The sequence below is a fragment of the Bombina bombina genome, chromosome 8 (assembly GCF_027579735.1).
Source record: "Bombina bombina isolate aBomBom1 chromosome 8, aBomBom1.pri, whole genome shotgun sequence".
Lineage (NCBI taxonomy): Eukaryota > Metazoa > Chordata > Amphibia > Anura > Bombinatoridae > Bombina > Bombina bombina.
The window spans coordinates 175656346-175680178 of NC_069506.1; the positions used below are offsets into that span (position 1 = coordinate 175656346).

A 23833-nucleotide genomic window follows, 5' to 3' on the forward strand; every position below is an offset into this window, starting at 1 on the left:
CAACAGGCATGTTAGGATTATCAACGGGTATGTTGAAGTCCCCTAAGATGAGAGAAGGGACATTACAAGAGAGGCCAGGGGGGCGATAGATAACTGCAACACGAAGAGCTACAGGGGAGAAGAGGCAGATAGCATGAACTTCAAAAGATGAGAAGGAAAGAGAGGGGGGTGAAGGAATGCAATGAAAGGTACTGTGTGGAGACAGGAGAATTCCTACTCCCCCTCCTTGTTTGTCTCCTGGCCTGGGAGTGTGTACATATGTACATATATATATATATATATATATATATATAGACATATATATATATATATATATATATATATATATATATATATATATATATATATATATATATATATATATATATATATATGCATTGGAGCCTTTTGCTGTCAAGTAGAGGAAAACATGTAAAAACATATTTATGCAATATACATATTTAATAAGGTGGTATATGGTATTTTTTCTGTAAAAATTTCACATTCTAATGTTCTGCACATAGCAGAATATGTTCTAAGTGTTTCAAAAAAATATTTATATATATATATATATATATATATATATATATATATATATATATATATATATATATATATATGTATATGTGTATATCTTTACCTATATAAAATACCATCAGATATATGTAGAAATATGTATTTATGAATATATAGAACACATTATGCTTTGTGAAGAACATTGGAATGTGAAATATTTAAATTTTTATGTCAGGTTAGCACAAAAGTGGGGTGTCCCGTCCCCCCCAAACACAATTATTAACTTCTATGGGGAAATAGGTTATTGCAAGCACAATATTGTGTTTGGCTTTTTGCACCCATCAGGTTAGCAACAAACGATAACTTTTTACTTTCAACTCATAATACGAGTGCAACTCGAGACGAACAAAAAGCTTACTTCTAGTGAAGTTAATGCTCGAGCAGGAGCGTTAGATAGTGCTCCACTTGTAATCTGGCCCTCTGAGTTTCACAAAAAATTATACTGTTCAATCACCATCTTCACCCTTAGTTTATCTATAAAATGAATAAAGCTAGGCCCTTTCTTTGACTACCAAGATGAAAAAAATTATATTTCTACCAAACAGAATAGCAAAATTAATCAATCAGATATTGTGTGTGCTTGACTTCCTTCTCTAAGAAAATAAAATATCCTCTTTTTGCAAAGTACTTGTTGTTTAGTAATCTTATATAACCAAAACAAAACCTTGTACCAGAAGTTCTTAAAGGCACATGAAACCTAAATCTTTTTATTTTGTGATTCAGAGAGAGCATACAGTTTAAAACAACTTTCTAATTTACTTCTATTATCTAATTTGTTTTGATCTCTTTGTTTAAAAGTATATGTAGATAGGCTCAGCAGCTGCTGATTGGTGGCTGCAGATATAGGCTCACCCATTTATAAGAGAATATAAGAGAATAAGGCACATTAGATAATAGAGATAAATTGGAAAGTTGGATAAATTGTATGTTGTATCTGAATTTGTAGCACAGAGCAGGGACCGTGTGAAACAGTGAAAAGTGTTGCTAACGTTTAGGAAAAAGATAGAATTCCCTTTTTTTCTTATTTATATTTTATAAGTCACGTGAAATACAATTTAACAATTACTAATAAAAATGAACTTTTAAAGAAAATGGAAAATACTTTTTTTCATTTTTTTCAATGCTGATATATACTTACCGGCCACTTTATTAGGTACACCTTGCCGTACCGGGTTAGACCCCCTTTTGCTTTCAGAACTACCTTAATGCTTTGGGGCATAGATTCAACAAGGTGTTGGAAACATTCCTCAGACATTTTGGTCTGGCACAAAAAACCATGCCACGTTCAAAGTCACTTTCTTCCCCATTCTGGTGCTCGGTTTGAACTTCAGCAAGTCGCCTAGATGCCTAAATGCATTGAGTTGCTGCCATGTGATTGGCTAAATAGCAATTTGTTAGCAAGCAATTGAACAGGTGTACCTAATAAAGTGACCAATGAGTGTATACTTTTAATATTGTGTTTTATGTATATGCAGAACTTTTGCAATGTAACACAACTAATAACTACTCACATATGTATTGTGCATATTAAAATGCTTATTGTGTCTATGAAGACATTTTTGCAATAAGGCACTTAATTGCTTGTTCGGTGCCCATTATTTGTTTAATTCATCAACCAACCAAAATTTGTCTCAGCAAAGCAGCTAATTATATCCCTTAACATAGGGATAACATAGTGCAAGTGTACCCTAACTTTGTCACTGTATAATACTAGTTTAACCCCTTAACGACCGAGGACGTGCAGGGTACGTCCTCAAAAAAAAGGCAGTTAACGCCTGAGGACGTACCCTGCACGTCCTCGGTGTGGAAAGCAGCTGGAAGCGATCCTGCTCGCTTCCAGCTGCTTTCCGGTTATTGCAGTGATGCCTCGATATGGAGGCATCCTGCAATAACCTTAAATGGCCATCCAATGCAGAGAGAGCCACTCTGTGGCCCTCTCTGCACCGAACATCGATGGCCGGTATCGTTGGTGGGTGGGAGCGGACTTGGGAGGCGGGTGGGCGGTCATCGATGCGCCGTGTAATGTGCAGGGGGCGGGATCGGGGGCGGGACCGACGTGGGCACGCATGGGAGCGCGCGCGTGCACGGGGGGGCGGCGGGCGGTCGCGTGCACGGGGCGGGAGCGGGAGGGAACCGCTACACTACAGAAAAAAAAAATCTGAAAATAGCTATAATAAATAAGAAAAGAAAAATGTTATGTAAAGTTTCTAAGTGATCTGCAACTGGTGCGAGGTTGGTCGGGGGGGGGGGAAGCTACACTACAGAAAAGGGGATTTTAAAAAAAAAAATATTCCTTTTTTTACTAAACTGGGTACTGGCAGACAGCTGCCAGTACCCAAGATGGCGCCCGCTAAGGCAGAGGGGGAGGGTTAGAGAGCTGTTTGGTGTGGGATCAGTGAGGTTGGGGGCTAAAGGGGATACTACAAACAAGCATATGTAAATAAGCTTAAAAAAAACCTAAAAAAACAACAAATATACCTTTTATTTTAGTACTGGCAGAGTTTCTGCCAGTACTTAAGATGGCAGGGACAATTGTGGGGTGGGGGAGGGAAGGGAGCTGTTTGGGAGGGATCAGGGGGTCTGATGTTTCAGGTGGGAGGCTGAGCTCTACACTAAAGCTAAAATTAACCCTGCAAGCTCCCTACAAGCTACATAATTAACCCCTTCACTGCTAGCCATAATACACGTGTGATGTGCATCGGCATTTAGTGGCCTTCTAATTAACAAAAAGCAACGCCAAAGCCATATATGTCTGCTATTTCTGAACAAAGGGGATCCCAGAGAAGCATTTACAACCATTTGTGCCATAATTGCACAAGCTGTTTGTAAATGATTTCAGTGAGAAACCTAAAATTGTGAAAAATTTAACGTTTTTTTTTAATTTTATTTAATCGCATTTACGGTGAAATGGTGGCATGAAATATACCAAAATGGGCCTAGATCAATACTTTGGGTTGTCTACTACACTACACTAAAGCTACAATTATCCCAAAAAGCTCCCTACATGCTCCCTAATTAACCCCTTCACTGCTGGGCATAATACACGTGTGGTGCGCAGTGGCATTTAGTGGCATTCTAATTACCAAAAAGCAACGCCAAAGCCATATATGTCTGCTATTTCTGAACAAAGGGGAGCCCAGAGAAGAATTTACAACCATTTATGCCATAATTGCACAAGCTGTTTGTAAATAATTTCAGTGAGAAACCAAAAGTTTGTGAAAAAATTTGTGAAAAAGTGAACGATTTTTTGTATTTGATCGCATTTGACGGTGAAATGGTGGCATGAAATATACCAAAATGGGCCTAGATCAATACTTTGGGATGTCTTCTAAAAAAAAAATATTTACATGTTAATGGATATTCAGAGATTCCTAAAGATATTAGTGTTCTAATGTAACTAGCGCTAGTTTTGAAAAGATAATGGTTTGGAAATAGCAAAGTGCTACTTGTATTTATGGCCCTATAACTTACAAAAAAAGCAAAGAAGATGTAAACATTGGGTATTTCTAAACTCAGGACAACATTTAGAAACTTTTTAGCATGGGTGTTTTTTGGTGGTAGTAGATATGTAACAGATTTTGGGGGTCAAAGTTAGAAAAAGTGTGTTTTTTTCCATTTTTTCCTCATATTTTATATTTTTTTTTATAGTAAATGATAAGATATGATGAAAATAATGGTATCTTTATAAAGTCCATTTAATGGTGAGAAAAACGGTATATAATATGTTTGGGTACAGTAAATGAGTAAGAGGAAAATTACAGCTAAACACAAACACAGCAAAAATTTAAAAATAGCCTTGGTCCCAAATGGTCAGAAAATGGAAAAGTGCTGTGGTCATTAAAGGGTTAATAAAGTTTATTCTTTCTTGTTTCACTCTACCATTTAACATTCTGAATGTAATATCAGATGTGGGTTCTATAAGGGGAAACATATGTATTAGATTGAGAAGTACAAGGATTGATATTTTTTTTTTCGAATTCAAATATAGACAATAAAAGATAGTGTGAATTTAAACTATCTTGTAAATTCTTGACAAATTGTATTAATAGTTGCCATTAAATGAATACCACAAAAAGGAATCGTCAGACGTCATGCATAATTCCCAAAATTGTTCAGGTTGTATTTTGGACCATGAAGCAAGGGGCTTTGTCTGGGAGACCAAAGGGAACCCAGAACTGGAGTCAGGACATGACAGATCCAAGCATGTTGAGTGTGGTGCTGGACATTCTGGGGGCAGGGCATTCTGGGTTGTGGCTAAGCAATACTCTATTTCATTTTGTGTATCCAGGACATCTTTAGAAAAAAAGGGAGGTGCATTAGGGACAGCAGGAGAGAGCTCCGAAACTATGACATCTAGAGATAGAGCATGCAATTTTAATAAATTTTCTAATTTACTCCTATTGTCAATTTTTTCCGTTCTCTTGGTATCTTTATTTGAAAAGCAGGAATATAAGTTTAGGAGCCGGCCCATTTTTGGTACAACACCTGGGTAGCGCTTGCTGACTAAATGTAGCCACTAATTAGCAAGCACTACCCAGAGTTCTGAACCAAAAATTGGCCGGCTCCTAAGCTTAAATTCCCATTTTTTTTTACAAAAAGATACAAAGAGAACAAAGAAAAATTGACAATAGGAGTAAATGAAAAAGTTGTTTAAAATTGGGTTTCATATCCCTTTAAATGAACTTGGCAATTAGAAATATTATGAACATTTGTAATTGCCTTTAAATTAATGGTTAACAATAAGCTTAATGTACCTCCAATGGTTTGTATAGTGCTTTTCCATAGCTCTGCATATCTCAGAGTCTCTGATGCTTTGTTGTAGCTTTGTCTGAAGGACCTCCTCTTATCTTCTTTCCATGACTCCCATTTGGTTTTTTTCTTGATTTTTCTTTCTTGTTTTTTCCTAAAAATAAGTATTTACAACTATTTATCACGGACAATGTCATAATTCCTTTATATCATATCAAAATATTCCCTTACAATCCCTTAACACCTCCTTGTGACCTTTGGACAAATCTAAATTTACAGGTGCTATAAAACAACAATTATTAATTAAGCTACTTATCAAGGCTGAATGGTTGTACTGGTGTGTTTGAGAGGGTCATTTTTTTCCTTTTTTTAAATCCAGCTTTCTCCAGTTTGCGTCTGCCCTTGTCCAGAGTTAATTTGACCACAAGAAAGTTTAAAAAATAGCTGCCCTGAATATATATGGGTGTTGTCAACTTAGTTCCCCCTGTATCCCCCAAAACTGCCACTGATTATGATGCTTGCTAGACACCAAGGGGTCGATCCGATAAAAATCGTCGCCCGCAAAAGTCGGCAAAGCCAATATTTGTGCGGGTTTGGTATCCTATATACAGCGTAACCTAGAAGTTACGCGTGTATATTTCTGCCGTCGCCCGTAGTTTTTTGGGCCATAGGCAGGTATACCAAACCCGCGCAGTTTGGTATCCAATATACAGCGTAAGGACTTACGTGGCGAAAATGGAGAAATCTTACTCCATTTTCACCTCGCCACAAAAAGCAGCCGTAAGAAGCCTTACGCTGACTATTGGAGCCCCGTAACTCCCTAAACTGGCTGCTAAAATAAACCTAACACCTAACGCATGCGCAATGTCTATCTCCCTGTCAACCGCGATCCCCCGCCGCAATCCATAATAAAGTATTTAACCCCTAAACCGTCGCCACCTACATAAACTAACCCCCTACTGTGAGCCCCTAAAACCGCCACCATCTAACTGATCTATCCCCTAATGTGAACCCCTTACACCGCCGCCATCTATATTAAAATTATTAACCCCTAATTTAATCTACCTACCCCGCCGCCAGCTATATTATCTATATTAACCCTAAGTATATTATAGTTAATATAGTTATTACATTATATATATTAACTATATTAACCCTAATTATATTAGGGTTAATATAGTTAATATAGTTACTATAGTATTTATATAAACTATATTAACTCTATCTAACCCTAACACCCCTAACTAAATTCTTATTAAATAAATCTAATTCATATTATAAACTAAAATATTCCTATTTAAATCTAAATACTTACCTATAAAATAAACCCTAAGATAGCTACAATATAATTAATAATTACATTATAGCTATGTTAGGGTTTATATTTATTTTACAGGTAAATTGTTAATTATTTTAACTAGGTATAATAGCTATTAAATAGTTATGAACTATTTAATAGCTACCTAGTTAAAATAATTACCTAATTACCTGTAAAATAAATCCTAACCTAAGTTACAAATACACCTACACTATCAATAAATTAAATAAACTACAAATATCTATCTAAAAATACAATTAAATAAACTAAACTAAATTACCAAAAAAAAAAACCACTAAATTACAAAAAATAAAAAAAAGATTACAAGATTTTTAAGCTAATTACACCTATTCTAAGCCCCCTAATAAAATAATAAAGCCCCCCAAAATAAAAAAATTCCCTACCCTATTCTAAATTAAAAAAAGTTCAAAGATCTTTTACCTTACCAGCCCTTAAAAGGGCCTTTTGTGGGGGCATGCCCCAAAGAAAACTGCTCTTTTGCCTGCAAAAAAAAACACAATACCACCCCCCAACATTACAACCCACCACCCACATACCCCTAATCTAACCCAAACCCCCCTTAAATAAACCTAACACTACCCCCCTGAATATCCCCCTACCTTGTATTCACCCAGCCGGGCCGAACCGATCCAGGCGATGTGTTCCAGCAAGCGGCAGTGAAGTCTTCATCCATCCGGGCGATGTCTTGAAGCAAGCGGCAGAGAGTCTTCTTCTATCGGCGACATCTTCAAGCAAATCGGCATCTTCAATCTTCTTACTTCGCTCCTCCGCCGCGGAGCATCCTTCCGGCATGACGACTTCCCGACGAATGAGGTTCCTTTAAATGACGTCATCCAAGATGGCGTCCGCCGAACCAATCAGCCAATTGGATTGAACTTGAATCTCATTGGCTGATTCAATCAGCCAATCAGATTTTTCTACCTTAATTCCGATTGGCTGATAGAATCCTATTAGCCAATCGGAATTCGGCGGACGCCATCTTGGATGACGTCATTTAAAGGAACCTCATTCATCGGGAAGTCGTCGTGCCGGAAGGATGCTCCGCGGCGGAGGAGCGAAGTAAGAAGATTGAAGATGCCGATTTGCTTGAAGACGTCGCCGATGGAAGAAGACTCTCTGCCGCTTGCTTCAAGACATTGCCCGGATGGATGAAGACTTCACTGCCGCTTGCTGGAACACATCGCCTGGATCGGTTCGGCCCGGCTGGGTGAATACAAGGTAGGGGGATCTTCAGGGGGGTAGTGTTAGGTTTATTTAAGGGGGGTTTGGGTTAGATTAGGGGTATGTGGGTGGTGGGTTGTAATGTTGGGGGGTGGTATTGTGTTTTTTTTTTGCAGGCAAAAGAGCAGTTTTCTTTGGGGCATGCCCCCACAAAAGGCCCTTTTAAGGGCTGGTAAGGTAAAAGAGCTTTGAACTTTTTTTAATTTAGAATAGGGTAGGGAATTTTTTTATTTTGGGGGGCTTTATTATTTTATTAGGGGGCTTAGAATAGGTGTAATTAGCTTAAAAATCTTGTAATCTTTTTTTTATTTTTTGTAATTTAGTGGTTTTTTTTTTTGGTAATTTAGTTTAGTTTATTTAATTGTATTTTTAGATAGATATTTGTAGTTTATTTAATTTATTGATAGTGTAGGTGTATTTGTAACTTAGGTTAGGATTTATTTTACAGGTAATTGGGTAATTATTTTAACTAGGTAGCTATTAAATAGTTAATAACTATTTAATAGCTATTATACCTAGTTAAAATAATTAACAATTTACCTGTAAAATAAATATAAACCCTAACATAGCTATAATGTAATTATTAATTATATTGTGTTTATTTTATAGGTAAGTATTTAGATTTAAATAGGAATATTTTAGTTTATAATATGAATTAGATTTATTTAATAAGAATTTAGTTAGGGGTGTTAGGGTTAGATAGAGTTAATATAGTTTATATAAATACTATAGTAACTATATTAACTATATGAACCCTAATATAATTAGGGTTAATATAGTTAATATATATAATATAATAACTATATTAACTATATTAACCCTAATATAATTAGGGTTAATATAGTTAATATAGCTGGCGGCGGTGTAGGGGGATTAGATTAGGGGTTAATACATTTATTATAGGTGGCCGCGGTGTAGGGGGATGTAGATTGTAGGCAAAAGAGCAGTTTACTTTGTGACAAAGCCCCGCCAAAAGCCCTTTTAAGGGCTGGCAAAAGAGCTGTTACTTTGGGGCATGCCCCGCAAAAAGCCCTTTTAAGGGCTGGCAAAAGAGCTGTTACTTTGGGGCAATGCCACGCAAAAAGCCCTTTTCAGGGCTATTTGTAGGGTTAGACTTAGGTTTAGTGGTAGGGATAGTTTAGTATTTTAGGGGTTGAATAATTTAATATAGATGGCGGCGGGGTAGGGGGATTAGATTAGGGGTTAATAATTTTAAAATAGATAGCGGCGGGGTAGGGGCTCACTTTAGGGGGTAGGTAAGGTAGATGGCGGCGGTGTTAGGGGCTCACTTTAGGGGATTATAGATTTAATATAGCTGGCGCCAGTTTAGGGGTTAATAACTTTATTAGGTAGCGGCGGTTTAGGGGTTAATACATTTTTTATTGTTAGGATAGTGAGGGGGGATAGCAGATAGAGGGTTAGACGTGTCGGGCTATGTTAGGGAGGCGTGTTAGACAGTGCGGGTGATTTAGACTTTAGTCAGGTTTTGTAGGCGCCGGCAGTTTCTAACGTGCCGCAAGTCACTGGCGACGCCAGAAATTTGTACTTGCGCAGATTTCTGGACATCGCTGGTTTGTCAGACTTACGGCACGTTAGCATCTGACGGCGCCATATATGGGAAAGCTTGAGTTGCGAGCTGAAACTGCGGGCGACGCGGGTTCCCTCGCTTGCGCCGCAAACTGCGATCTATATCGGATCGCGCCCCAAGTTTGGTTGTGGAAATACTGGTTAGTCACCTTATTTCTCTCTTCTGTTGTATGGAGCAGGGAAGCTCTTTAAGGGGTTTGTTCTCATCTTCTAAACTTGAATCTATCCAGTTTTGGAATGTCCCATATCCATTTTTAGGTTGAATAACCTCTGTGTTACCTTTAACTTCATTACCACGGTAACGGAGAGATGCACCATTTGGAAATTGCCTTGAAATAGGTTCTTCAGGGATTTGCCAGGTTATATCTGCTAATTTAATCAAAACATATGCACAAGTTTGTTTAGATATCTTAGAAGGAAATAGAAAAGAAAATTCAACTTTCAGAATTCAGATGTGACTTAATATAAATATCTATTGTATATCAACCAATATATGTACCGCAATTGTTTTTGTGTTTTTAAGGTGTTGTTTTATCATATTATGCTATTTCTGCAAACTAAAGTTATATAATAATGCTTGGTTTGCTTAAAAAATAGGTATAGTTTATAATTTGTGTGGGTACCTCACAGAAAAAAAAAGTTAAAATGTATGTGTACATACAATGAGGGCCAAACAACTTTAAAAAAAAAACCCAGAGTACAGGGGTGTGCAAATGGCCCAGCAGCTAAAGGGTTAAAGGGACACTGAACCCCAAAAAAATTCTTTCATGATTCAGATAGAGCATGCAATTTTAAGCAACGTTCTAATTTACTCCTGTTATCGACTTTCTTCATCCTCTTGCTATCTTTATTTGAAAAGCATGAATGTAAGTTTAGAAGCTAAGCCCATTTTTGGTTCACACCTGGGTTGTGCTTGCTGATTGGTGGCTAAATGCACCCACCATTAAACAAGTCCTGTCCAATGTTCTGAACCATAAATTGGCTGGCTCCTTAGCTTAGATGCCTTTTTTTTTTCAAATAAAGATAGCAAAAGGACGAAGAAAATTTCATAATAGGAGTAAATTAGAAAGTTGCTTAAAATTGCATGCTCTATCTGAATCATGAAAAAAAAAATTTGGTTTAGCATCTCTTTAATGGAACATTAAAGTCAAAATTAAACTATGCTCTTCAACAAAGGCTACCAAAAGAATTTAAAATTTTAAAAAGTTGCATACTGCCTGAATCATGAAAGTTTCTTTTTTTACTTTTATGTCCCTTTATGTAAGGAGCTGTCGGAGTCCCTGCTGTCATTTAGCACTCTATGGTGCAGACTCCCTCTTCAGGTTACTTGTATAACATTGCTACACACAAGACTACTACTTAGTGCTCAAAATACATATCTCTTAATTACTGTATTTTTGTAATAGCCCCCATAATGGTAATAACCAACAACAATAACAAATAATCGGCCAGATTACGAGTTTTGCGTTATGAGTGGCTCGGTAATAACTTGCAAGTTATTTCCACCGCTCACCTTTAATAGCGCTTCTATTACAGATTTGCAAAAACCCGGCGTTAGCGGGTAATATGGCAGCGTTGAGCTCCATACCGCACACAAATACCAGCGCTGCTTTGAGCTGGTTTTATGTGCTCGTGCACGATTTCCTCATAGACATCAATGGGGAGAGCCGGCTAAAAAAAAGCCTAACACTTGCAATAAAGGAGCATAAAGCTCCGTAACGTAGCCCCATTGATTCCTATGGGGAAAGAAAAGTTATGTTTACACCTAACACCTTAACATAAACCCAGAGTCTAAACACCCCTAATCTGGCACCCCTGACATCGCCAACACCTATGTTATACTTATTTGCCCCTAATCTGCCACCCCCAACATCGCCGCCACCTACATTACACTTATTAACCCCTAATCTGCCGCCCCCAATGTCGCCGCCACCTACCTACACTTATTAACCCCTAATCTGCAGCCCCAATGTTGCCGCCACCCACCTACACTTATTAACCCCTAATCTGCCGCTCCCAATGTCGCCGCCACCTACCTGCACTTATTAACCCCTAATCTGCTGCCCCCAATGTCGTCACTACCTACATTACACTTATTAAACCCTAATCTGCCGCCCCCAATGTCGTCGCTAACTACCTACACTTATTAACCCCTAATCTGCCGCCCCCAACGTCGCCGCCACTATACTAAAGTTATTAACCCCTAAACCTAACCCTAACGTAACCCTAACACTTAATACCTAAATAATTCCTATTTAAAACTAAATACTTACCTATAAAATTAAACCTAACCTAGCTACAATATAACTAATAGTTACATTATAGCTAGCTTAGGTTTTATTTTTATTTCACAGGCAAGTTTGTATTTATTTTAACTAGGTAGACTAGTTAGTAAATAGTTATTGTCATGAGATGCAGGACATATGCAGGACACAGCAATGATGGTACAACTCTATTTTATTGCAGAGCATAGCAATACACATCTAGTCAGGTTGATTGTACTAAACTAACTGCGACACAGACACCAGACCTAAACCCCGCCCACAAACTAGTGACATCACATCCTGCTCTCATCACATCTTCCCCTTTTTCAAAGGCGAAGCATACATTTGCATATAACCAATAACAAGGTACACCAACAGTGTATACAACAACATTTTTGTTTTTGAACATTATATAAACAAATAGGTTAGAAAACATGAACAAATAAATTACATCCTGACTTGGACATCGGGGTAGACTACCCTAGTCCACAGTGACCATGGGATTATTCTGCCCATACTTCCGGTCACTGTTCTAGCTAAAGTCAGTCCCTATATCGGGCCGGAAGTTTCACCACTCTTCCGCTTGATGTAACTTTGCATGAACTGTCCTCTGATACAGAAGATGGTGAACTAGAGTCCGCTGGAGGCAAAGATATATCCCCGTTGTGGTCTTGCTGAGGGGAAGGCACCTCTCTTAGAACAGGGGATCCCACCGGCGGTGGTACTGAGGCATCCAGTTCCAGACTCTCAGGTACAGACTGAAGATGTCTTCGGTTACGGCGTGTAACCGTCCCTCCCTCCGTAAGGACTGTATAAGACCTTGGTTCTGGAGAGCGGCCAACTACCGTAGCAGGCGTCTTCCATTTCTTCTCATCATCCAGTTTAATTCTGACACTTTGGCCCTCTTTCAGTTCCTGTAAGGGCCTGACAGAATGTCTCCTGTCGTAGAAGAAACGATAACCCTTTTTGGCCTCTTCATCCCTCCTAAGGACTTCGTCCAGAGGAACAGGGCCAGGTGGCTTGAAGACACCCACTGAAGGTAAAGTGGTGCGAATCTGGCGTCCTAGCATCAGCTGTGCCGGGCTAAGCCCGGTGGCTTGAATGGGCGTCGCCCTGTATGACAAGAGGGCTAGGTACGGCTCAGATTGCTTTAGAATGAATTTTGTTGTTTGAACTGCTCTTTCAGCCATTCCGTTGGCCTGCGGATAATGTGGACTTGATGTGGAATGTACAAAATCATATTCCCTGCTGAAAGCACTGAACTCTGTAGAAGCGAACTGCATACCATTATCACTCACCAGCTCCATTGGAATGCCCTAGCGGGCGAACAAGCTCTTCAGGCGAATGATAACGGCCTGACTTGTGATATCATTCAGGGGTGCAATTTCCAAATACCTGGAATAGTAGTCGATCACAACAAGAAACTTTTTCCCGTGCAGTTCACACAAATCAGCAGCTATTTTCTGCCACGGACCCGCAGGCAGCGGAGTAGACATCAAGGGCTCCCTTCTCTGAGTAGGCCGGCGTTCCTGGCAAAAGGCACATTTAGACACGTGATTTGCAATGTCGGAGCTGATCCCAGGCCACCACACAGCTGTAGCTGCCCTTTCTCTGCACTTTGTGATGCCTAAGTGGCCATCGTGAATCCTGTTTAACATCTCCTTCCTCATGCTGACAGGAATTACAATGCGGTCTTGGAACAGCACCAACCCCTCCAGCTCCGTGAGCTGCGACCTCTCTGGCTGGTAAGCACTTAAAGACATCCAGGCTGCCCGTCTCTCGGACCAGCCTTCTTTTATGTACCTTATAACTTCTTGCAGATCAGTGTCCAAATATGTCTCTTTCTTTATCTCTTCCAGTTTCCTTGAAGAAATGGACTTAGAGGCCAGAACTGAATCAACATACACTTTCACATCCGATTCTGTGGAGGATACTTCAGCAGCAGCCAGCTGGAGCCTGGATAGTGTATCCGCCACAACCAGTTGTTTCCCCGGCACATGCACTGCCTGAACATTGAACCTGAGCAGTCTCATTAAAAGTCTCTGGCATTTCAAGGGTGTTTTGTCAATGTCATAAGAATTGATTAGAGGGACTAGCGGTTTGTGGTCAGTTTCCAGACTAAATTTCTCCAAACCCACTAGATAACTCTGAAAGCGCTCACAGGCCCAAACTGCAGCCAGGCACTCTTTCTCAATTTGAGTGTATTTTGACTCCGCAGCCGTCAGTGTGCGGGAACAGTAAGTGATGGGCTGTAGTTTATTCTCATTTAACTGCAGGAGTGCAGCCCCCAACCCATAACAACCACAGTCCTTTTTGAAGGGTCGTAGAACCCCAGCACAGGGGCAGACCCCAGCAGGGACTTGGCCTGCAGGAAAGCTTTTTCTTGTGAAGGTCCCCAGACCCAGGCAACGTCTTTCTTAAGCAACTCTGTGACAGGGTGTAAAACTGTTGATAAATCTGGAAGAAACCTGCCCACGTAATTTACCAGGCCCAATATCTGTCTCAGCTCATGTACATCAGAAGGACTTTTCATCTGTTCAATGGCACAAATTTTCTCGGGGTCTGGCTTGATGCCATCCCCGTTGATGATATGCCCAAAGTAGCATAATTCAGTTTTCCTAAAATGACATTTTTCTTTATTCAGCTTCAGCCCAGACTCTTTGATAGCCTGTAGCACACAACTAAAACACTGATCATGCTCCTCCACTGTAGACCCATACACTAGAATGTCGTCCATGACTCACTCAGGAGAGAACTCATTTCCCGTTGAAAGATTTCAGGAGCGGAGGATATCCCAAAGGGGAGTCTGCAGAAGCAGAACCGACCTACCGGTGTGATAAAGGTAGTCAGTTTGCGGCACTTTGGATCCAGGGGGATCTGCCAAAAGCCGCTAGAAGCGTCTAATGTGGAAAAGAACTTCGCCCCAGCCAACTTTGGAGCTATATCTTCTAATGTCGGCAGCACAAATCTCTCTCTCTTCACTGCCTCATTCAACCTTTTCAGGTCCACACAGATGCGCACCTTTCCGTTTTTCTTTGCAACTGGAACAATGGGGGCACACCAATCAGTCGCTTCAACAACCTCTTCAATAACCCCCATAGACTTTATGCGCATAAGCTCTTTCTCCACTTGAGGCATGAGCGGGAACGGAATTCTACGAAGAGTAGAAATACTGTAAGGGACTGCGTCACTTTTAAGTGCTATACGGACTGGTTTGCAATTCAGTAGGCCCAACTCGCCAAACATATCTTCGGAAATCTCATTCACTCTGGCTACGAGGCCCAAGTCACAGGCTGCTTTTCTGCTCAATAAATTGTTAACACACTGAACTCGAATCACATGCACCCACATGATGAACTTTCTTTGCTTGTACTCACAGCTGGCAAGAAATTTCCCAGCACAATCAATGCGGCCACCAGGACTATGGACATTTGTAGTAACCTTCGCCAGCTGGGGCTGTCGAGGCAGTTTCATAAATTCAGCAAAAGACATTACAGTGATATCTGCTCCTGTGTCAATCTTAAAATCAACTTTGTCTCCCATTACAGTAAAAGTAACTTTCCAATCTTCCTCCGAGCTTGGCCGTTCAACAACGGACCCCACAAAAGACACTTCCTGACCCCCCTGGTCACCATCCACCTGCATCTCCTTAATGTATTCAGTTTTACACACCACTTCAAAATGGCCCATTCTGTTACATTTTCTGCATCTTTTATCTCTGGCCGGGCATATAACACTCTGATCATGGGCACGGTAGCACCGCGTGCATCGGGCATGTTGCGCCCATCCACTTCTAGGCCTTTCCAGTACTTTAGATCTACCGCTCACACTGTGCCTTTCACTAGCAGTTTTCCTAGACTGTTGCACTTCATCCACAATACTCTCAGACCTCAGATCAGCACTTTGTTTTTTCACAAGTTCACTCTGGCGGGCCATCCTAATAGCCCCATCTAACGTTAAATCAGACTCTAACTGCAGCTTCAGTGAGACTTCAGCATCTGCAATTCCAATAACTATTCTGTCTCTGATTTGCTCTTCTTTAGCAACACCAAACTCACAGAATTCAGCTAGTTAATACAGGCTGCGCACAAATGACTCCACAGATTCTCCCACACGCTGATTACGTTTGTGAAAACAAGCTCTATCATGAATCACATTTCTTTTGGGCACAAAGTGGGCACTGAGTTTATCCATAACTATATCAAAGTTAAATTCTTCCCCTTCTTGGAAAGTAAAAGCATTGAACACTGGCTCCACATCTTTCCCCATAGAGTATAAAAGAGAATTAACTTGTACATCACCATTCTCCTTGTTTAGTTTGGAAGCAATCCTGAAGCACTGAAACCGCTGACGCCATGTGGGCCAAGCTGCAGGCTGAGAGAAGTCAAAAGGCTCAGGTGGGGTAAACTTTGACATCGTCATCATCAGAAACAGAAGCGTAGTCCAGAACTTCTGACACCATGTCATGAGATGCAGGACATATGCAGGACACAGCAATGATGGTACAACTCTATTTTATTGCAGAGCATAGCAATACACATCTAGTCAGGTTGATTGTACTAAACTAACTGCGACACAGACACCGGACCTAAACCACGCCCACAAACTAGTGACATTACATCCTGCTCTCATCACAGTTATTAACTATTTACTAGCTACCTAGTTAAAATAAATACAAATTTACCTGTAAAATAAAACCTAACCTGTGTTACACTAACACCTAACATTACACTACAATACAATCAATTACATTAATTAAATACAATTAACTAAATTACAAAAAAAAAAATAAACACTAAATTACACAAAATAAAAAAGAAATGATCAAATATTTAAACTAATTACACCTAATCTAATAGCCCTATCAAAATAAAAAAGCCCCCCCAAAATAAAAAAAACTCTAGCCTAAACTAAACTGCCAATAGCCCTTAAAAGAGCCTTTTTCGGGGCATTGCCCCAAAGAAATCAGCTCTTTTACCTGTAAAAAAAAATACAAACAACCCCCCAACAGTAAAACCCACCACCAACACAACCAAACCCACCAAATAAAATCCTATCTAAAAAAAACTAAGCTCCCCATTGCCCTGAAAAGGGCATTTGGATGGGCATTGCCCTTAAAAGGGCATTTAGCTCTTTTTCTTTGCCCAAACCCCAAACCCTAAGCTAGAAATAAAACCCACCCAATAAACCCTTAAAAAAACAAAACACTAACCCCCGAAGATCCACTTACAGTTTTTGAACACCGGACATCCATCCTCATCAAGTCGGGAGAAGTCTTCATCCAAGCGGGCAGAAGTCCTCAATGAAGCCGGGAGAAGTCTTCATCCAAGCGGCAAGAAGTGGTCCTCCAGGTGGCAGACGTCTTCATCCAGACAGCATCTTCTATCTTTATCCTTCCGACGCAGAGCAGCTCCATCTTCAAGACATCCGGCGCGGAGCATCCTCTTCTGTTGACGGCTACTGAAGAATGAAGGTTCCTTTAAGGAACAAATCAGCCAATAGGATTGAGCTCACATTCTATTGGCTGATTTGAAAGGTGCGGTAGTTACGTTGCATTACGGCCAAAAAGTGTGCGGTACACCTATACCTGCAAGACTCGTAATAGCAGCGGTAGTGAAAAAGCAGCGTTATGAAGCTTTTTCGCTCATAACGCAAAACTCGTAATCTAGCCGAATACGTTTGAATAATTTAATAAATTGTTTAATATGTTTACCAGAAGTTCATTATCTAGTGTTTTGATCTCATAGACCAATAGTGTATAATAGGCTTTCATAGTCATTTTGTGGTTGTAATATTTCTATATTCACTAATGTGATCATTGATGAATATTTCATGCTAAGAAGACAGACATTTGTAATTACCCACATAACTCAAAATCACAGTTCTATTTTACATTATTTTACATCCCAATATCCACGAAAAAATACATAAACGTTTTAATGTGCAATGGTAAATGCGGGCAGCCATTTTTCTGCCCGCCAGAGGAGAAGCCAGGTGGGCAGGGGCGAATATGCATGTATGCTGCTGTCCGCCCATGGATGATAAATTGAGCCCTATATACGGTACAGACAGTTTGTCTGTTGGATGAGATATTTCAAGCTTAGATGAAGGTGGAAGCCTTGTTACTGGGAATTCACTGCATGGCCCCTTAGATGACTTAGATATAAGTATTGCTTCTTAACAACTAGTAAAGTGCGCACTGATAATAGACATTGTGACACAGATATATGCTATAAATAAGTCTGTCTTTCCTGATAAAATTAAAGTGACCCACTGATTTCTAAAAGATTATTGTACTGGCTCACTGTCTATATGAGTGTATATTATGAATCTACTCATAAGCATTTCAAGGAGTTTTTCAACTATCTCTTAGATTTGCCGAAATTTGGAACTGTCTTGCAATAATATATGAGTGTATATGCTTAATTTACTCAAAAGCATTTTCAATGAGTTTTTTAATTTACTCTTTTGAGTGTTGTACTGGCGTGTTTGTGCAGGTCATTTGTTTTTCTTTTATCTAACCCGTTTGTGGCGGTACAATGAAATAAAGTTCAAATGTAAACACTATGGGGCTGATTTATCAATTGTCGGCATTTATCATTGCACAAGCATTTCTTGTGAAATGCTTGTTCAATGCCGCCCCCTGCAGATTTGCGGCCAATCAGCCGCGAGCAGGGGGTGTCAATCATCACGATCATATCCGTCTTACGACCGCTGCTTCTTAACATTTGTTTCCGGCAAGCCTGAAGGCTTGCGCGGAAACTGCTGCATTCGCAGCATGTTAATTCGGCCCCTATTAGTAAAAATGAAATCACACGATCATCAATGCGATCATTTGATTTCAATGCTGGGATTGGATCATAGGGGACTGCTAGGCATACCCCCAGGCCGATACTTGCCCTCATCAAAGGGGGAAGCTGTAGGATGCCATATTTGGTAGGACGTTCCATGCCGTCCTAACGGCATTAAAGCTCAGCAGTGTTAGGATAACATGGAACGCCCTAATGGCGTAAAGGGGTTAAATCCAGCTTTCTCCTGTTTGCTTTTATCCTTGTCCAGAGTTATATTGGCCACAGGAAAGTTAAAAATAGGCTGCTCACATCTATCTTGGTCTTAGTGCTGTTGGTTTAGTAAAATATATATCTGTACCTACAGGGAGTGCAGAATTATTAGGCAAGTTGTATTTTTGAGGATTAATTTTATTATTGAACAACAACCATGTTCTCAATGAACCCAAAAAACTCATTAATATCAAAGCTGAATAGTTTTGGAAGTAGTTTTTAGTTTGTTTTTAGTTATAGCTATTTTAGGGGGATATCTGTGTGTGCAGGTGACTATTACTGTGCATAATTATTAGGCAACTTAACAAAAAACAAATATATACCCATTTCAATTATTTATTTTTACCAGTGAAACCAATATAACATCTCAACATTCACAAATATACATTTCTGACATTCAAAAACAAAACAAAAACAAATCAGTGACCAATATAGCCACCTTTCTTTGCAAGGACACTCAAAAGCCTGCCATCCATGGATTCTGTCAGTGTTTTGATCTGTTCACCATCAACATTGCGTGCAGCAGCAACCACAGCCTCCCAGACACTGTTCAGAGAGGTGTACTGTTTTCCCTCCTTGTAAATCTCACATTTGATGATGGACCACAGGTTCTCAATGGGGTTCAGATCAGGTGAACAAGGAGGCCATGTCATTAGATTTTCTTCTTTTATACCCTTTCTTGCCAGCCACGCTGTGGAGTACTTGGACGCGTGTGATGGAGCATTGTCCTGCATGAAAATCATGTTTTTCTTGAAGGATGCAGACTTCTTCCTGTACCACTGCTTGAAGAAGGTGTCTTCCAGAAACTGGCAGTAGGACTGGGAGTTGAGCTTGACTTCATCCTCAACCCAAAAAGGCCCCACAAGCTCATCTTTGATGATACCAGCCCAAACCAGTACTCCACCTCCACCTTGCTGGCGTCTGAGTCGGACTGGAGCTCTCTGCCCTTTACCAATCCAGCCACGGGCCCATCCATCTGGCCCATCAAGACTCACTCTCATTTCATCAGTCCATAAAACCTTCGAAAAATCAGTCTTGAGATATTTCTTGGCCCAGTCTTGACGTTTCAGCTTGTGTGTCTTGTTCAGTGGTGGTCGTCTTTCAGCCTTTCTTACCTTGGCCATGTCTCTGAGTATTGCACACCTTGTGCTTTTGGGCACTCCAGTGATGTTGCAGCTCTGAAATATGGCCAAACTGGTGGCAAGTGGCATCTTGGCAGCTGCACGCTTGACTTTTCTCAGTTCATGGGCAGTTATTTTGCGCCTTGGTTTTTCCACACGCTTCTTGCGACCCTGTTGACTATTTTGAATGAAACGCTTGATTGTTCGATGATCACGCTTCAGAAGCTTTGCAATTTTAAGAGTGCTGCATCCCTCTGCAAGATATCTCACTATTTTTGACTTTTCTGAGCCTGTCAAGTCCTTCTTTTGACCCATTTTGCCAAAGGAAAGGAAGTTGCCTAATAATTATGCACACCTGATATAGGGTGTTGATGTCATTAGACCACACCCCTTCTCATTACAGAGATGCACATCACCTAATATGCTTAATTGGTAGTAGGCTTTCGAGCCTATACAGCTTGGAGTAAGACAGCATGCATAAAGAGGATGATGTGGTCAAAATACTCATTTGCCTAATAATTCTGCACTCCCTGTATATATCTATATAGATATATACAAATATATCTATATACACACATATAATATTTATATATACAGTATCTCACAAAAGTGAGTACACCCCTCACATTTCTGTAAATATTTTATTATATCTTTTCATGTGACAACACTGAAGAAATGACACTTTGCTACAATGTAAAGTAATGAGTGTACAGCCTGCATAACAGTGTAAATTTGCTGTCCCCTCAAAATAACTCAACACACAGCCATTAATGCCTAAACCATTTGCAACAAAAGTGAGTACAACCCTAAGTGGAAATGTCCAAATTGGACCCAATTAGCGATTTTCCCTCCCTGGTGTTATGTGACTCGTTAGTCTCAGGTGTGAATGGGGAGCAGGTGTGTTAAATTTGGTGTTATCGTTTTCACACTCTCATATACTGGTTCAACGTGGCACCTCATGGCAAAGAACTCTCTAAAGATCTCAAAAAAAGAATTGTTGCTCTACATAAAGATGGCCTAGGCTATAAGAAGATTGCCAAGACCCTGAAACTGAGCTGCAGCATGGTGGGCAAGACCATACAGCGGTTTCACAGGACAGGCTCCACTCAGAACAGGCCTCGCCATGGTCGACCAAAGAAGTTGAGTGCTCAGCGTCATATCCAGAGGTTATCTTTGGGAAATAGACGTATGAGTGCTGCCAGCATTGCTACAGAGGTTGAAGGGGTGGGGGGTAAGCCAGACCATACACCGCACACTGCATCAAATTGGTCTGCATGGGTCGTCCCAAAAGGAAGCCTCTTCTAAAGATGATGCACAAGAAAGCCTGCAAACAGTTTGCTGAAGACAAGCAGACTAAGGACATGGATTATTGGAACTATGTCCTGTGGTCCGATGAGACCAAGATAAACTTTTTGGTTCAGATGGTGTCAAGCGTGTGTGGCGGCAACCAGGTGAGGAGTACAAAGACAAGTGAGTCTTGCCTACAGTAAAGCATGGTGGTGGGAGTGTCATGGTCTGGGCCTGCATGAGTGCTGCCGGCACTGGGGAGCTACAGTTCATTGAGGGAACCATGAATGCCAACATGTACTGTGACATACTGAAGCAGAGAATGATTCCCTCCCTTCAGAAACTGGGCCGCAGGGCAGTATTCCAACATGATAACGACCCCAAACACACCTCCAAGACGACCACTGCTTTGCTAAAGAAGCTGAGGGTAAAGGTGATGGACTGGCCAAGCATGTCTCCAGACCTAAACCCTATTTAGTATCTCAAATTTGCAAGGAGACAGCACCGCCTAATGTTGCCTAAATGCTCGTGTCCGGGATAGGGTCTAGCCTCCTTACCCAATTATTAAATAATATAAAAAAGTCCCTGCACTTGAGTCTTAGAAATGCTTTAATTTAATAGGTCAAAAGAATTTAAGACAGTGGGTCAAACAGCAGAAATATGTTGGATTCACATTCTCCTCTTCACACAAACCCCATCCAACATACACAAATCCCTGCTACAGATTACTAGCCAAATAGTAACACTCTACTCAGCCAAACCTAACAATACAAAATAAAAAGAAAAGACAATTGAAATAACCCAAAGGCGTCCCAAGGGGAAAAAAACAGTAACACCTGCAAAAAAATAATAAAAAATCAAAATTCACGGCCTCAGTGATATATCCAAAACTTTGGATTATAAAGAGATAATCTCCTGTTGCAGTCTCTTTAAAGTTGCAACTACTGATAGAATTCAGATTCTGCTGTCGCAGTCTCTTTAAAGTTGCAACTACTGATAGAATTCAGATAATGAGTATCTTTTAATAATAACAACTGATCTGCAACGATATACTGTCCCAATTATATTTTATTCATAGGAAACATCTTTGTTCCAGTATTGCAATACTATTGTCATCATCTCAATCAAGCAAAGTATAATATTGAACGTTATCTTGATAAGTTATATCGCTCAAAAGTTGCAAAGATTATAAACAGACTAATCTTCAATTATAATCCCCTTGTAATAAAATGATTACAGCCACCGAGGCTCCTGTGTCACACATCCGCTACCATAAATTATTCTTCTAATATGAATGACAGAGGTATATGATCAATGTTCCAACTTCACATCACCATAGTAATCTTCACTCACTGCACCTACTTCATCAACCACTTATTACACAGCCTCTTGGGCCTTCCAGTACACAGCTTTGTCATCACCAGCAATATTGCATAGATACCAGTGTTACCTGTGTCTTCTAATCTGTCCAATGCTCCGTGGCGTGTATGGTAGCAGTGAGACTTACCGCAATCTTGTATAGGTGCTGAATCACTGTCAGTTAGCGAACTCGCTGGACTCCTACCTCATTGTCATCTACTTCCATAGATTCGTGCTGTGTGTAGCTTTTCGGACACAGGACTGTACAGGTGTAAAGCGCCTCACTAACTCCGATGCGCGTTTCGGGACTCCGTCTTTTGTCAAGGAGAATGAAGGTGTGTCTTCACAGGGTGCTATTTATACGTAATCTATCAAATCACTATTTGTACTACCTATACACACCCCCACACACGTACATGCTGTAAACATTTAGCCTGTATCTCTCATTTCTACAGCGGCTAAGTTCTACGTTCTTACTACCAATGAATTTTTTTGGCTCATGCAGCGAATCCTATATTTATACACGTAATTGCCACCTAATCTTATTCCTAATGAACAATTCTACCATTGCTATAAATAAAGATATAATATAGTAAATCGAATGCAGTGTCATAGTAAATACTACAGATTATTGCAAGAGAGAAGGTTATCATTAAGAGAGAGAGAGAGAGAGAGAGAGAGAGAGAGAGAGAGAGAGAGAGAATGCTGTTATTACTAAATGCAATTCTTATTGTAATGTATTATGGTTACTGATAAATAATATACTGTAAGAATATTTTTAAAAACAGAGAAAGTCTATTGAAATAAAATAGTCTTACCACAAAACTGTCTCAAATGCACACTCAGTAAGGAAAGGGAAAAGAGGTATACGGAAAATATTTCAAAATTATATTTTGTGAAAATAGGTGTTTTAACTGTAATATGTTGATTCTCTCACAAGAAGCAGATCTATGTGTTAACTCTCTATCATAAAAAACTAAAGGAACATTGTTAACATCCAAACATATTACACCAGTGTAAAGGGCTGTACATCCCACAGAATGCAATTGACCTTTAAGTCCCTAAACGTATATGAAAGTGCTCCTTTAGTGAAAAAAATATATATGTCAAATCAAAGTAAACAGAAAAAAACATTGTGTTAAAAACAGCAAACAAGTTACTTGTTTTCTTGCAAAATAAACAATTAGACATTCTCAGCCTAATCCCTATATATAGTTACATAAGGAAGCAGACAAGCTGAGAACTTAAAGGGACACTAAACCCAAATTTTTTCTTTTGTGATTCAAATAG

General features: G+C 39.8%; 1 protein-coding gene across 2 annotated transcripts in view; it reads right to left on the reverse strand.

The window, feature by feature from the left end:
• The window catches only part of TMC4 (transmembrane channel like 4), a 134368-nt gene that overhangs the window by 96886 nt on the left and 13649 nt on the right, over nt 1-23833 (reverse strand). The window contains exons 2-3 of one of the 2 annotated variants that reach the window (XM_053690731.1): nt 9601-9817; nt 5310-5458 (exon numbers count right to left, since the gene is read on the reverse strand). In XM_053690731.1, coding sequence (XP_053546706.1) covers nt 5310-5458; nt 9601-9817 — 366 coding nt within the window. Of the gene's footprint in view, nt 1-5309; nt 5459-9600; nt 9821-23833 lie in introns of both variants that reach the window. The other variant, XM_053690730.1, reaches the window with a different exon arrangement.